This window comes from Lathamus discolor, chromosome 2, assembly GCF_037157495.1.
Source record: "Lathamus discolor isolate bLatDis1 chromosome 2, bLatDis1.hap1, whole genome shotgun sequence".
Lineage (NCBI taxonomy): Eukaryota > Metazoa > Chordata > Aves > Psittaciformes > Psittacidae > Lathamus > Lathamus discolor.
Window position 1 is genome coordinate 43,363,282 of NC_088885.1, and position 17,043 is coordinate 43,380,324.

Genomic DNA, 17,043 nt, shown 5'->3' on the forward strand with positions numbered 1-17,043 from the left:
CTGTGGTGTCACTACCGGCTTATTTAATCACTAAATCTCAACAAAAACTGCTCTCTTCTGTGAAATCCAATCTGTAAAGCACATTAAAATATAAGATTTTATTAAGATGATATCCATACTAAATATAAAGCAGTACTGAAGCTATCCCTGACATAATCCTCAGCATTTATAACTGGCAGGTTTGGTGGTGGTTTTTTTTAACTTGTAAACGTCAAAATAATCGAGGCAGTGGTGTTTGTAATTGACATTGCTGGCATTTAACTTGTACAGGTTGTGATTTCTAGCAAAAGTCAACAAGTTAGAGACAGGGAAACAATATAGACTTACTTTCCAACAAAATAAGACTGTTTGCCCTCCCTCCCACATCCCCACCACTTGGTAAATATCACGTTCTTCATGAAGGGTCACGCTGTATCTGAGCTACTCAGCTAGAAGAGTAGTGGCTCCAAGATTCAAAATCTCCTCTTGGGAGCAACAATTTCATGTTAGAGGTTTAGGAAAGGTGAGGGAGAAAGGCAGCAGGGAAGCAGAGAGAAAACAACCTAAAATTGAAGGGAGAGTACAAAGTGCCTACTTATTTCTGAAGCAAAAGTATATCCTTGCTGATCAGAAGATTCATCAAGAAGGGCATACTGATACATCTTGTACAGTGACTGAAAGTAGGGATAATTAAATTAAGAAACTGAATTCAGCAGTCAAAACGGACTATTGCTTTATTCCTTTGCATTAATAATATTGGTGGGTATATATCTGTGTGTATGAAATCCAAGTCCAGAAATTCATGAGAGCGGGGTGTGTTTCTATTTTCCTAATGAATTTAATCATATGTGTACTTTGCCAGCAATCTTTAAGCTGGAATTGCCAGCAAGTAAGAGGAGACCCATATCCAGAAGGACTCATGCTCTTAACCAGCGGCCAAGTAAATGGCCCAGGGTCCTGGCATGGCTATTTAATTTGGACTTAGAGCCTGTACAAGTATTGGAGTAATCTGTAAAAGTGGTTTTGCTTAGAAATCTAGAGAGTGAAGGTGCGTATGTTTTCAGTGGTGAACTTCAGCCCTGATCAGCTGCAGAGGATAAATGGGACCAGGCTGTCTGATTTTTTGTTTACTTGAGCACCACTGGTGCTTAAGTGGGCCTTTCTGGCCAGCTGGGCTAATGGCATAGATGATCAGCCTCACTACAGGTTAGACTTGCAAATGGGAACAGCAGCGACCACATCCATCACTCAGTGTGCCAGAGTGGGCTTCTGCAGCCAAGATCAGAGTCCTGTCAGTTACACTTGGCAACTCTTACAATAGCCTCAAACTCCAGCACTGATGGAGTATAAAAGGTTAACTATCTATCTAGTTTGCATGTAATGAAACAGCATAACTTCACAAATACATGCCAACTAGGTGAGAGTAATGTTTTCCTTAGGAATTTATATGGTCATGTTAACATGACATACAAATATTTCATCTTTATACACTTAGTATCTTAATGTCCCTAAGATGAGGAATTACTCCAATCCTTATTTAGCAAATGAGAAATAGAAGCAGCCTGCAAACATACATGAAGAAACATGCGCTGGGAAAAACTGGGTCTCATTAAAATGGAGGGGATGGGGAAGACAGCTGCAAAATATATGTAAACATGTGCAACTCTGGCCCACTGAGGCACCAGGGTTTTTTTGAAAACTAACTCAAGACAGCTCTAACTTTAGACAATTCAATTTTTTTAAGAACTGTCACTAGATGAACAGGAAAGATTTTTACACCACTGGTACCTTAGAATGGTTCAGCTGGAGCAAAGAGGCATGAAAGCCTTCTCTCTGTAGCACAGAAATGGACTTTGTCACCATGCTGAAGACGCACTGTCAAAGTGAATCTAAACATTTAGGTTTTGCTATTGCATTGAAGGTACAGTCAAGAGCAATTGCCCATTGTAAATTACCCATCCTTGGTGGGGAAAGACATTTTAACAGTCCTCCAAGTACCTAAGTGAGGCCTATAAGAAACCTGCACAAGGACTTTTTACAAAGGCATGTAGTGATAGGACACAGGGAAATAGTTTTAAACTGAAAGAGGGCAGATTTAGATTAGACATTAGGAAGAAATTCTTTCCTGTGAGGGTGGTGAGATACTGCACAGGTTGCCCAGAGAAGCTCTAAATGTTCCATTCCTGTGTTCAAGGCCAGGTTGGACGGGGCCTGAAGCAACCTGGTCTAGTGGAAGGTGTCCCTGTCTGTGGCTCAGGGGTTGGAAACCAGGTGATCTTTAAGGCCCCTTCCAACCCAAACCATTTCCTATGATCTGTATAGATGAGTAAGCCTTCTGCTTCACATGTTTTTAAATCTTATTTCTTCAGCACCTTATTGATTACTCCACATGTAATCATGGATAGCACCGGTATGTTAAGCACTTACATGCTACAGCTCTCAGTGTAATTTATGCTCGAAGTGAGCTTCCACTGACATCCCTACACCTCTGATGCGAGCGCTGGATTCTACACAGATACACAGAAACAGCTGTGACTAAGAGAACACTGCTATACAAACAGTGCTATCTGTAAGCCAAAAGGCATAGTGCACATGTAGAACACTGTGCTGTTCCCTTCTTTCCATGCTTTAAAAAGAGGGAAAAAAAAAAAAAAAGTGTTAAAATAGAGATAACTGAAAGAATTTTAAAAACCAGAAATGCTAAAGACAGCACAGAAGAAAGAGAAGCAATGGTGAACAGAAAAAGAAAAGATGAATAAAAACTGAGTGTAAGCCTGTATTTCATACAAAGGAGGAAAAATAGCTAGGATGTGTGTCATATTACACATATTACTAAACACTACAAATTAACTTCAGGAGGATTAGCTACAGAATGGATACAACCCGGATTTCCAAACAAGAAGGAAAGTTAACGTAAGCAATAACAAAACCTGGTGGTAGGAAGCAGGCAGGCCTTTTTTTTTTTTTTTTTTTGCCTAAAAGTCTTATTTTTAAGATCTTTATTAAGTCTCATTGCATCAGTTTCTATGTTTCAGAAAGATTTTATAACTGTCACATCCTATCTTTCTTAATCTTAACCACGTTTTTGCACCACTCGTTTGGGTAGTTAGGACTTTCTGATCTTTAAAGAAAAATAGTCCAAGACAGTAACAAAACAAACAAAAAAAAAAAATTTGTTTCAAACACTCCCTCATGTGTTCTGCCACAGAACTTGTGGTCCAAGGGAAAAGAACCCTGTAGAAAAACAGTTTAAAATTACATTATCCTTGCATGTCTTGGATTTATCAGACTACTATTACTGAGCAGCTTATGAGACCTTTGTTTGGCCTCTGTATCACAGACAAAAAATGTATCACTTTGGTTATATAAATACTGTATGAGCTTTGTAAGACAAGAAAAAACTGGGTATGAGCATAGATTTCTTCTCTTCAAGCTGCTGTACCAGTTTTCCCACTAACCTTGTACATTGCCCTCTCAGTAACAATGAAATTACAAACTACTTGTCTTAGAAGGACTGATTTACTTCTTTTATGTCCAGTACCTTTTGGCTGTGTTCCTGCTACTTTTTGGAGGTTTCCCAGCAGAAACTTTAAATCAATTACCACTGATCCAAAAAATGCCTCTGTCTGGACTTTAACCTAAACCAAAGTTTTTTTTACATTCCAAAGCACTGATTTATTCACAAGTTTTGAGTAATAGTCATAGAACAACACTTCACACCTCTGATTTAATAAGCTCATCTGCTTTATTTTTCATTTCAATAGTTGGTTGGTACACAATACTTCTTAGAAGTTTGTGATATCAACCCAACTTCTTCAGCTTTTATGAGACTAAACTGTCAAGAAGACAATTTAATAGATACTTTGGAAACTGATCTTTGAATTTTCTTATTTTTAACAAAATGGGCTGAAAGGAGGAACTGATGACAGGAACAGGACTTCCTTATAAAAATCTAGATGAAAAGTCACAAGTGCCTATTACTAAACACATTGGCAACTTTGATGTAGGAACTCTGAGATGGCTAGAGAGTCCAAATGTCCAAACTTCTGACAAAGTTAAACTTGTAACAGAAGTACAAAATAAAGATATAATAATTTTTTTAAAAAGTATTTATCACAGAAGAATCCATTCAACAGCCTTCAGGACAAAATTGTTATTTACATTTACCACCTGTCTGCTTCCTAGGAAGTATCAACTAGCCACAGTTATAACAAATACTTTTAGTTGAAGCATCACACAGAATCCATATTTCAGCACAACTGCACTAACCCATCAATTTGATACTAACTTGACATGCATTTTCCGACAAAGTTACACCATCCAAAGCTATGCCTGACAACTTCTTCAATAAACTGGAGGTGCACTTATTCACTTTATTAAAAGCACAAATAAGCGTAGGTGTGTATATGTGAACACATATACATGAAACAACTTTGCCTTTATTCAAAGAAACAGTAAACCTGTTACATGTTATATGTGGAAAGTTAGGGGGTTTAGCTATGATTTCAAACAGGAATCTATTTTTTTTTTGCCTTTTTTTTTTACCCAGTTATTACCCGAGGTACTACATTTTTATTCAATAAGAGTACAAACAAGTCAAAGGGTTCAACACACATATCACCCTTAATCTCAACAAAAGGAGCAATCATTTGCTCAATGCCTGGCTGCAAGCTACCTTTTCCCTAATGTTTCTATGGAAACAATATCAGCCTGAATAAAGATCATGTACTATTTTCTATAAAACTTCAATTACCTTATTTTGATTAATCTGATCACCGTTCCCATGGAAATTAAGTTTAAAGGCAGCTGACTGCCTCAAGCTAAGAGCGATCTCTTTACTTGCAGATTTCAGTTGCTGGCTATTGAGCAAGTCTCAAAAAAATCACTTTGGCTTCAAAAGAAACACTTTAAATTTATGTGGCATTTCATAAGGAATAACACCTAGCATTACACTTTTTTTGAATGCAGTAATTTTGATGGGAGCAAAACGACTCATTGCTTCAGTGGTAATTACTCTAAACATGAAGGCAAACTACTTTAAATCAGCTAGAATCTTGCTTTTAGAGTATTGTTTTTCCAACAATTTTCATCTTTAGGTAAGCAGAAAGCATGCCGCAAGTTTATATTTCAGTTTATGAATTAGATCATTACCTACAAATACTTTGGAAGAGAAGAGCACTGAAATTCTAATACTCCTCTATATATATTCTGTACATACAACCCAAGAAGAAGCCTCAAAAATTAACTGGAGACCAAGCTTCCTCTCCAGACAATGAGAAAAAGACTTAAATTTCTTCCATGCAGCTTTCATATTTTTTGCAGGTAATACTGTCCATGTCTACCTTACTGCTAGATAGGTCTGTAGGGTTGAAAACTTTGTGTATCACGTTTTGCCAGCAGGACTTGAGGCAAGGCTGGACAATGCCTTTTTGAACAAGAAACATTCACTCAACAAGGACATCCTTACAAAAATTAAGATTTCCTTGATCTGAAATGATCTGGATTTAAAGAATGACCAGTAACTGTCACCTATTATCTAGTACATCAATATTAATGAATTAATTATAGTAAATGCCTTCTCTCCTTGCCAGATTTAGTAAAAGTTTTCAAACCAGTACAACAGACCACATCTGTGAATTGTTTGGACAGTCAGCATTACAAGAGTGATTGCTTTATTCTTGCATGCTTACTCTGAGCGAAAGATGTAAACTATAACTTAAGAAGCAACCTTGCTTGATTCTCTTCTAGAGCATGAAGAACAATTATTTTTCATTGGCCGTGAATTGCTACTGGCTGCCAACCACCACACTCACACCTCCTCATCCAGATGGCCAGGTGGTAAATGCTTACTCACACAGCCTTTTCCTTCATTTTTTCCCATCTGCAAAGCAAACAGCACTTCAGAGTTCCACATGAATTTACAAAACTGCAGCCTATTCCCTTTACCAAGGAGGCACAGCATTTTTAAAACAAATATGGCCGAGAACTCAGCAGTAAAGAACCTTAAGGACTTCAAGTACCAAAGCACTATTTTAGTGTATAAGCTTTCAGTTTCAATAATTCCACCCACTCCAAGGTGGCCTAAATATATCTCCAGCTCTCTAATGCTTTCCCCCAAAACCATAGCCCACTCATTCCTTTAGATATGAGGTTAGATGCCATCTATGCCTACCAAAGCCCAGTCCCACTTTCTCTTCCAGTGCATTTTCAAGGCTTGCTGTTCTTGAGTAACAGCTCCTCTAACCTCCTTCTGAGGTGGCTGCTTTTGTCTACCCTGAAATCAGAAACCACTCTTGCCATTCTCTTAACAGGTGCAAACATACTATTCACCAAAATCCCCTCATAACTACACCCTCACTCTCCATCTTTTATATAATATAATCATTAGTGGCAAAAAGAGTTCTTGTGACCCACAGCTAAGATAGTTCCAACAATAAATTATGAAGATGGTATAAATATTAGTTGTAGAGAAAGTATATATAAAGAACAAAGTAATGAGAAAGTAAGTAACTTTTCAATATTTCAATATCAGTTTCAAACTTGAAGTGCGGAATCAGTCAACATTTACATCACCTGGCTGCCAGGAAGAAAACCAAACTTCATCTCAGTACAATCTTCAACCTTCATTCTATGTCATTTGTGTCATGCTCAGGTCTTACACTACCTAACACATCCTCCTCAGCCACCATCACACTCCCAGTAATTTGACACAGGTATCATTCCCTCAGTCCATGCATCATCCCCATCAGAACATTGAGTTCAGAACAATCAGCTGTCACACACATCTCATTGGAACAACTCCTAGAATCTGAAATCTGTTTCCTTTGCATTCTCTTGGGAAGAAAATCAAAACATGTGGATGCTTCAGCTCATGTCCAGGCAGGAGCATTCACCATTTGGGTGGACAACACAAAAGCTGAATGCACATGATCTGTGTAGCATGCATCTGGATGTTGGCTGCAGACTGTCTGACACATCACAGGGTAGGAGAAGCTGCACCATGCAACTCCTCCATAAGCACCAAAAGAATCTGTATAGCTCTTCCCAGGTGAAGAGTTGGACAGTTGTGAGTTAGCATGTCCTCTAACATAAAACAAGGCATGAAACCTTACAGAGATTCTCTGATTCTGTACTGTAGATGCAAAGCTATTGATTTTACAGATTAACATGGAGTTTTGTGCGTAAAGTTCTGGGTAAAAACTGTAAGTATATATAAACTTGCCTATGAACTAGGCTTGTACCAGTCCACATTGAAGATTTAGCACATCATCTGCAATCACTGATTTTAGCACTATAAGCATGATTTGCGCTGGTCAGCTCTTTTTTGTAAATGCTATATTTACTTTTCTCATTACCAACAAAGGAACCACAGTAGACTGAAAGCAATTTTCATATTAAGATAAATATTATATATGATATATTCATATGATTAAGATTATTCATATATTAATCTCTTATATGATCACATTTAATATTCATATATGAGAGCATTTACATATTGAAAAAACTGAGTCTTCACACCAGAACTTCCCAATGCTTTTGTACCACAATAACTGTAAAATCTGGGCTATGTAGTCATATGATTCAATTCACGTGCCAAAGAAATTACACCAGGATACATTCAGCTATTTCATTTTTGGAAGTAGTTGTTAGCCATCGAAATGGACAAACATTAGCACATACAAAATAATTTCTCAGAGCTTCAACTCAAGTCACATCCAGATGATATTAACAGAAAATTAGCACAAATTTAGGTTTTGCAGGGCCAGCCATCAAGATAGTAGGCAACTGTTATAAAATCAGACCAGATTCACCAAATATTCCTTATTTTTGCAGTAGTTATTTTCTTTTCCAGTGCCACATACTGCTTTTTGGATGTACAAACTCCTCCCTAGCAAGAGGGACAGCAACACCACTTGCTGTGGTTTCTTTTCATAATGCAAAGTACAGTACTGGCTGAAGAACTGTGTATGCTCTGAGCTGGCCAAAACCAATCACTAAACTGCAATTGGTTAAGAAACACTTCCGTAGCAGCCCAACAGATCAGCTTACTCAACTCTTGAGCATTACATCCACAACCAGAAATGTTTAAGGCAGTGGAAGTAGAAGTTTCATCCTGGAGCTAAACAGACGAACAGTAAAACGTGTCTGGTGCACTAACAGCAAGCAAATGCACATGGAAATTCTTGCAGCTCCTCTAAAATGAGGCTAAAAGAGTAGTTAGAACAGATCATTTATCCCTTCTGTTCCTCTTAAAAAAGAAATCCAAACAGAGCACACGTGTACTACTGCAGGTTTTAGCTACATTACTGCTTGTAATTTCTCTGAAGGATGATCTCTTCATGTTTCTTTTCTATAAATCTCTACAGAACTACTGGGATCTCTGCAACATAAAAAGTAATGAAATGGCTGAAGATTTCTGGTAGAACTTCGGAGAGTCATGTACTAAGACAAGGAAGTAACAAATTGAGGGAATGAGAGACAAATTTTAAACATTCACTTATCCAGAGCCAGTTTTCTCTTCCAAACTGTCAGCAATGGTTGTGGGTTCCCTCCTCTCTATACTTTGCAAACTAAAAATCTAAGCAACGGATTCCTTTATTGAGAAAAGGGACAGCAAGAACAGTTGCATCAGTTTTTGCTGGTTTTACTTACTACAATAGGAATGTACTGCAGGGAACAATCCAGTATTTGCAGGGGAATGGACCAGATGATCTAATACAACTTTTCCATTTCTGACTTCTTAGAACAGCTCAGGCTGATCCAAGTTCACAAAGAGATTTCTGTCCAACAATACTGAATGAAGAGAACTTCAAGACAAGGTTTGGGGCTTTTTTTTTTTTTCTTTTTCTGTTTCTTTTCAATACTGTGAGAGTCAGAATAGCAAACCATATGCCATAATATGCAACCATACAAAAAACACTATGAAACTTAATTACCCACAAAACAGAATATCTGTGCAAAAGTAGAAAGCTCATTTTATATTTCAACCTTTCAAGTAATTTGGAACATTTTACCCCTTAGGAAAACAGCTTGTTTCTAATACCTGAAATTATTTAACAGTAAGGTAAGAAGATTAGCATAGAAATCTTTATTAAGCAGTGTGTCTATCTTAAAGAAAGATTTGCTGTCTAATTAGTAGTAGATGCATGCTCATTTGCTTCCAAAACTGACACATATCAGGATCGAAACATCCTTGGCTCTAAGCTAATGCCTTTTTTTTTTTTAATTACAAAATATCTGTCGTCATTCTCTGCCTCAGGAATTCAAAACATTTGTTGTCTTTGCAAGTACAGTTGATTTTAAGAAGTCATTGCTAGGAAAAAGAGTCTTTCGAATAAGACACCAGAACCCAGAAAGGAAGATTTGGCACTTCTGAAGCCTTGTAACAGCGAAAGACTATGGCAGATGGGGTTCGTTCTTCTGCTCTTACAGCTCTCTTTGAAAAAGCCTATGGACTGCCTTCTCTGAAACTTGATAGGATACTGAATAATCCTCCTAAAAATGTGTAAAAGGTCAAATAAATACCATTATTTTCAGATAAAGTTACACTCATCTTGGGGGAGGGATATGAACTAGACAACCTTTTGTAAGCTCTTCATGCCCTACTTTCTACACCTCAACTCCACAGAAATCAAAAGGTGAGGTTCGACAGCCTGTGATACACACTGGGTCAGAGCAGACGCTCTTGATTTCAGTATAATTTTAAAGCATTGTCTTTTCAAATTAAGTTTATATGGCGCATTAAAGAAGTGCAACTAGTGAACACTAAAGATGCAGCTTCAAGAATGAAGTCTATTTTAACATACTGTGAGACTTACATTAAAAGAACCATTCACAGGGTCAGTTACACACACATTTAATAGTTGGACCTAAGCCACAGAAGATAATAAAGATCGCTATAATACTTCAAAGTCTTCTTGTAACTGCAATAAAGTGAACATTCACTATTCCCCAAATCGTTCAATCTGCCTCAAGAAAGCTTTCTCATGAATGCTTTTTTTGTTAAAATCAGAAAGACCATCCACCCTTCAATAACAAGCAACATGGTAACTAGGGCATGCAACTATGAGAGCCAGTAGGAGAGCCAACTTTTCCAAACTGAGAGTACTCAAGGTGAGTAAAGCAGTAACTGTCATGCTATCTTTGTCATCTTTCGGAGGAAAGGGCAAAGGAAAGCAAGTGAAAGAGTTTGAAAAGATTTAGGCTTTGTCTCAATAGAAGATTACAGCAGATGTTGAAATGTCAGTGTTTCACAGATCCACACTCATTTTCTAACCAGCCTTCTTTAATTCCCAATCCAGAAAGAAAACTAATTTAGCAACTGACCTAACATTTTGCTTAGATGCACATCACTGTTCAGCCCCCCCATTAGAAAGACAACTGGTGTTCCCCCTTGCAGTGATCTTCTGAGCCACCTGAACAGACAGCTGCAGCAAAGCAGTAAGTCTGGGAATCACCACATTTCAGAAACTTTGATGAAATTCTGCAGGCAAGCAAGTATTGCCAAGTACTGTTCCCCTATCTGTTGCTTTTCTGTATCAGCTACCAGAGTGTATTTGCATTTACTTTTATTTCAAAATAGCTAAGAATCTGCATGTAATTGTGGCCAACATTATTACATTTTTTTTTCAGAAAAAAATAACTGAAAGAAATGGAGAAAGATGACTCTTTCAAACTTACATGGAAATGATCCCAATTTCAGGCTTCCTCTAGATCATTGTCTGACAAGGGTAACAAATTCTGCTCAATTATCTGTGAATCTCAGTATATTCAAGGCACAGGTTACTACCACCTACTGATTCGTTTGAGACCTCAAAATTTCCTTCCAGCTGAACTAGCTCCGTACTGAAGACTGAAGACATACTTACCATTTGGTAGGAGTGGAACATTTCTAACCAGCTGACTGGCCCCATTTTTCTGCTATAAGCAATTTTAACATTTTCAGGGTAGCTCTGCATACTCCTATGGCATGCTTTGATTTCTTGTTGCTGATCAGTTTCCTAGCAGGACACTTTACTCAAGTATTCTTCCAAACTTATTTTAGGTCGTACTTAAGTCCAACATATTTATGTGCAAAACACAATTTTAAATGGAGGCAAGCCAATAAAAGAAACAGCTTACTAGAATTTCAGTTGACTTTGTTAAAGGAAATTATTTTAAATTAATGTGGCTACTGAACTGTTGCCATACTTGACCTCAGAAAATATATTCCTTCTAATTTTTGCTGTGAACATTTATTTATTTAAGCTAAACTCCAGGTCTTGAATGTTGACCATAAAGAAGTCTCAGATTTCCTGCTACTATTTCGTATGCTTTTTTTCTAAACACAGCAAACAACATATGTTTGCTGCATTAGCATCACACTGCCAAAACATCACTCTCAAATGAAATCATCTATGTATTTTTGGTAGAATCTTATTTAACAACTTCCACCCCTGACAGAAACAGAGTTAAAACAAGGCTGTTTTCACTGAGCAACAGTTTGATCACTGGTTTACTAGATGGCGCTCAAAACATTTTTCCATATGCTCTTCTCAAAGAGAATCTGACTTAAATGTGGTTTACCTTCACCAGTGAATGAAGGCTTTTTTCACCAAACATATCCCAGAGGAAGGTCAGGTCTTCCTGGCTGTCCACATGTGGCTGCAGCTGGGCTGGCAATGCAGCCAGCAGCTCGTACAGACCTATAAAATGAAAATAAAACACAAAGTGTAATCTAGGGGTGATCTCATTAATTTCACTTAACAGTTCCGTGTAATTGGCTGCCTGGAGCATGTCATTTTAACTGAATAGGGAGCCTGGAGTACCCAGCATAACATTAACGTGTAGAACCAAAAGGAACATTAAAAAAAAAAAAAAATAGTAAGAAGCAAGTATTAGCAGTGTACTTTTTACCTTGTCACAGTTGTCAAGCTGCTACATCCATACATATTTACACAAGGTTATGCAGAAAATTCATAAAGGTTTCGCAAAAAAGGACAAAACCAGAAAAAAAACATACATTCCTTTGCTTAATCGTTATTCCATTTCCCTTGATGTTAGCCAAAGAGTGAAATGAGTCATGAATAGGAAAAACTTCCTTAAAAGAACAGAAACTGGATAGGGTGGTCCATTAAAAAAAGGTTCATGGTTTCTCTAAATATTTCTTGCTAATATATTGCTTAATATTTTTTTATCCCTTGTTCAGTAGGAATCCACAGCAAGACAAAAGGAACTACTTTGTTTTGCAGGACTAAACCTTAAAAACCAAAACCAACATAGTTTTCCCAGACACACGCACACAGAGAAATATTTCAGTAACATTTTTAATTTGCAGGTATTTGAGATTCTCCGTAGGGTTAAAGCAGCTGCTGTTCCCAGTTATTTGTGGCACACCTCACCAGCGGTCTCCGAGGGGCAGACAGTAGCGCACTGTTCCACAGTAGCATACAGCATAAAATATCCATCATGCACACCGGCCATCAAACTGCTGTCCAAGAAATGGAGCAACAGTGTTTGCATCAGCCCTCTTTAGGGAGGTAACCTGGCAAGAGCTGATATCAATTCATAGCACATGTTTAATTTTCCAGTGGGATTACTTGGGGTAAAAAGGACAAAATGCCTTTTTCTCCAGTCTGCTGTCTACAAAAACACCAATAGTCTCTTGGGATCCAAGATACACGGTCCTGTTATTATTTTTAGTCTGAGCAAGTGCTGCTGTTCATCACAAGGACAGATTTACAAGATATTCTACTTGTAAAGAACACTGTTGTAAGTTATAGGTTACCTAACATTATTACGCCTATTATCTCCCTAAAACTTATGATTCAGAATATTTATTAGTAAGCGTAATCTCACAACCTTTCCAGGCACTACATATCCCTTTCAAAATTACATGCAGCACCTTCGGGATCCAATTATTTAACATTTTTGTCTTTTTACTGCCTCTCAGTAAAATATTCTGGAAAAAAGGTTCCTTCCAGATACATTCCTTTTGTGGTCCAAGCATTTTTGGTGGTTGACATTCATTTCTCTTAGAATCTTGCTTTTATTTAAATCTGCTCTTGTTTATGCTTCAGGAATACTGCAAAAAGAGGATAAAAGTCAAACCACTGCAATTTTGCACAGACAGAAAAAGAACACTGAACCTTGCTTAGTGAGACACAGTCAGTGATTGAGCTGACACCCAGAGAACAGAATGGGACTGCTGGCTCCAGCTTCCTGGGCTATTAGGATGTCAGCACTTAGCAAAAATGGTTATTTTTATCACGCAATTTACGCTTCAAAAACATTTGCCTTTACAAAACTAAAAAAATATCTTTACACACAGCCTTATATTTCTGGACATGGACACTTTTGTCGCTGCAAATACAATCACCTCAGAATAACCTGCAAGTTGTTAGAAAACAGAATATAAAGTTCAATGTAAGCTTACACTGTGGAGTAACTGCTTAGGAACAATCCATTTGTGTCATTCCAAAGAAAGAAAATATTAGCTTCAGTCACTCCCTTCAAATATGGGATGCATGACAGAGTAAGCTTTCTTTTCCTTGATCCATCAGATCTGCCTAAATTTTGCATATGATCAACCACAAAACTATTCTATCATTGTGATTTGCTCCTCAAAGCTTTCATAATTAAATTCCCAGCGAGAATAAAATGAAACTTCATGTTTCCTTTTGGATTAGCTCATTACAGCAGTGACACACTGTGAGACTGAAACTGCTAGTAAGGCTTCGGTTTTATGCACAGAAAAATCCCACCTGCCAGCATTCCAGGACCAACTAACCCTGCAGGTGTTTACTCACATTAAGGTTTCATTCAGCTCAATTTTTTCCTCATTCATTGTCTATCAGCTTCAATTATTCATTAGCCCTGAATTTGCCCCTAATAGGAAAATGGGTGAATGTCTCTCATGTGCTACTCCAGCTTTGACAGAAATGCACCCAATCCATACAACTCTCCTGGGAAAGAAGACAAAATCGGACAAGTGCTGACTTATTTTATCCAATATCAGCTATGTTTCTAGTTTTGCCCTGCTTCAGTTCTACAATCCAGTGTTTACAGCTTTCAGCCACAAGGAAATAAGAATCTCACCCTTTGTAGCAGCAGAACCCGAGGGCTACGCCATGCAGCATGCTGTTCTTACAACTCCTGTTAAGACTCCTGTTGAAACCAAGTACTGTGTAGCCAGGAATAAAAAACCCTCAATCAATGAGCCAAATGAAAATCAGGCAGAAGGAGGACTTTGGGTAACTTTGGGTATTTAGGTGGGGAGAACAGAAAACAAAGATCTAGAATACATCTACTAAAGTTAAATTTGTGGAATTCCAGATCATCCAAGTCAGCTGTAGCCTCCTTCCAAACAGAAGATAATGGCAGCAGAAGGTGCTAGCCCCTCTAAAGTTTCACCTTTACAGAGTCTCATTTTTCCCTTGTTCCTTTCGTGGTACCCAGTATCACAGAAGCAAAAATTCAGATGGGCATTCAGATCTTTATATAGGAAGACAAACCAGTATGTGGATCTTCTACGCACACAGACCTACAACAATCACATTTTATTTGTGCGTCAATTACATAAAGCATGGTGCTGTTATTCATTCCAGCATGAAGAAATGGAAAACTGCGGCTGGCATATGAGTTTACTGGCAAACAGGATTTAAAAGAAAGTGCTTCTTTGATATGGACAGGGACAAAATAACTTGTCAAGTTACTGTAAAAACTGGTAATGAAGTTGAAACCATTACATTGTCAATTATACTTTGGCCCAATTTAATTTACCAGCTTTGATAAGTTGTCACATCCATCTTTCCAACACTTGAAGGGTGGTAGCTGAAATTTCTGCACCCCTGTAAGGTGTCACTGTACAGAAATGCTGCCATCTGGCAATTGAGGTAATCTGAACTTGATAGCTTCAGCCCAACTTCAAGCCTCCTGCAACACATCTAACTAACATCTCAGGTGGTTCTGCCAAGCTAGAGCCAAAGGCCACTGAAAGAAATGCAAGTTTCTCACTGTTTTCAGTACAATCTTTTCAGTAGGAATTACAATGACTGAAGTCATCCTATACTGAATACTTTTGATACTTTCGATCACTTCTAAAAGCAAAAATTAACTTTCAAGAAGTTCATGGCTATACCCCCCCCATATTCAGATGAATTGTTTTGGGAATTAAAAACATATTTTTCTTGTCTAAGTCATAGACTAAGATGTATCTCAGCCGCTCACAGCTGAATGCTACTGCTGTAAGCACATGGCTCCCAGGCCTCAACTGTGCTCTTGGTCTCAGCTTGATGTTTCTCTCAACATCCCACCTCCTTGAGTCATATGACATGCATGGACTTCCTATTAAAAAAACCTTTTTGCACACATTTTTTTGAGAGATGACCACAACTTAAATAAGCACACACAGAGGAAAAAAAAAAAAAAAAAGCTTCTAAAAAAGTATCCAGGATTTGTGTTTAAAAAAAAAAAAAAAAAAAAGCCAAAAAAAAAAAAATCCTGCTGTTTTTAAAGCCTGATGTTGGCAACACTGTAAGGACTCTTGAAAATTTTTTTCTTTTTTTTATATACTGCTCTATTCCACTAACTTCTTTGTAATTCTTTTTTTTTTTTTTCCTAGTTTGCCTAAATTTAACCAGCTTTTAAATATAAAAGGAATCACACGCCCACTGGGACTCTCTAGTACCAAAATACTTCAGGTGCCAAAATTCCATAAAGTAAACACGACTTACACAAGAAAAACACATTTACTTCAATTTTTAAAAGCAAAGTGTTTTTTAAAAGGTCCCAGAAGGCTTGAGCATACATTAAAAGAAACAAAACAAAACAAAACAAAAAATAAACAAGCAAAAAACAATGAGTTTAAACACAGGCATGTAAGACTTTTGCAATTACAGGAAGGGAAGTAAGTCCTATCAGTCCTGCAACTTGGGGAAATAAACAAACCAAAACAAAGCAGGTCACAACATAACCATCCCTGGACATTCCGAAATCACTGAAAAAAGAAGAAGGTCCCTTTCTAGATTAAATAAGGTCACATAATACAATGGCAGTAACAGGGGTCAATTCCAGATAAATAAGGGAACTCCCAGTTTTAGATACTAGTATGCTGTTTATATTAATTTTCATAAATTAGGTGCAGGATCTAATATTTATGTGAACTAAGTAAAAGCCTATGGCATGGAAATATTAATAAAAGACAAGCATTGCATATAGGAATCCTATGACTCTTACAAGAGAGTGGAAAGGGGAGTGGGTTGTTCGAAGATGCTTACATAGTCTACTAAATTTGATTACCTGACTCAAGAATAAATAAATTAATACTGGACAATCAATATACTTTTCATAAAATTTAATTCAGTGACACAGAATTAAAAAACAATGACTAGATAAGCTTGCCTACACAAATAGTCCATAGAAACCATACATATATAGATAATCTAAACGCACGTATATAATTAACACTAAAATTTACTACAGTTCATCATGGATAGAGAAACTACTCTGAACATTCTGGACTTGTTGCAAGAGCAAGTAAGATAAAATGGCTTCAGAATAAGGCTTGTAGCATTCTGCCAGTTTGGACTAAGGAAATAATTTCAAGAGAAAAATCCAGCTATGTTTGAAAACTCAATACTGTTCTTGCTTGAAGAGGTATTAGATAAATTTCAATCTGTTCTTTTAACACACTTAAGGAGTTCCTGTCTTCATTGTGCCTTCAGCTTTTCCTAAGCTTAATTAATATAACTTAGTTTTAATCAATCTGAACAGAGTGTATACTAAATTTGCACATGCAATAAGACTTAAGACTAAGCAGCAACGGAAAGCTTTTAAATCAGAAAAAACTGCACATAAAGAATTTTCCCAGTTCTAGAAAATTGTTTCCTTTGTACTGTTATATTCTATAGAAGACTGCTTGTTCCTAGGAGCAGAATAAATGGCTAAGCAATTGATGAAAGTGTTCCCATACTGAACCACTCACACTGCAGATTCCAGATGCTCTACATTCTTGACATCAGAATGGAAAAATTTACTGTTAGTCTAGAGAAATTTAATATCATCATTCTTGTCATATCCTTC

General features: G+C 37.2%; 1 protein-coding gene across 3 annotated transcripts in view; it reads right to left on the reverse strand.

Moving 5' to 3' along the window:
- MPP7 (MAGUK p55 scaffold protein 7) overlaps positions 1–17,043 on the reverse strand; it is a 156,229-nt gene that overhangs the window by 88,369 nt on the left and 50,817 nt on the right. For all 3 annotated transcript variants that reach the window (XM_065666648.1, XM_065666649.1, XM_065666647.1), the window contains exon 3: positions 11,548–11,666. In XM_065666648.1, the coding sequence (XP_065522720.1) occupies positions 11,548–11,666 (119 nt within the window). The remainder of the gene's footprint in view (positions 1–11,547; positions 11,667–17,043) is intronic.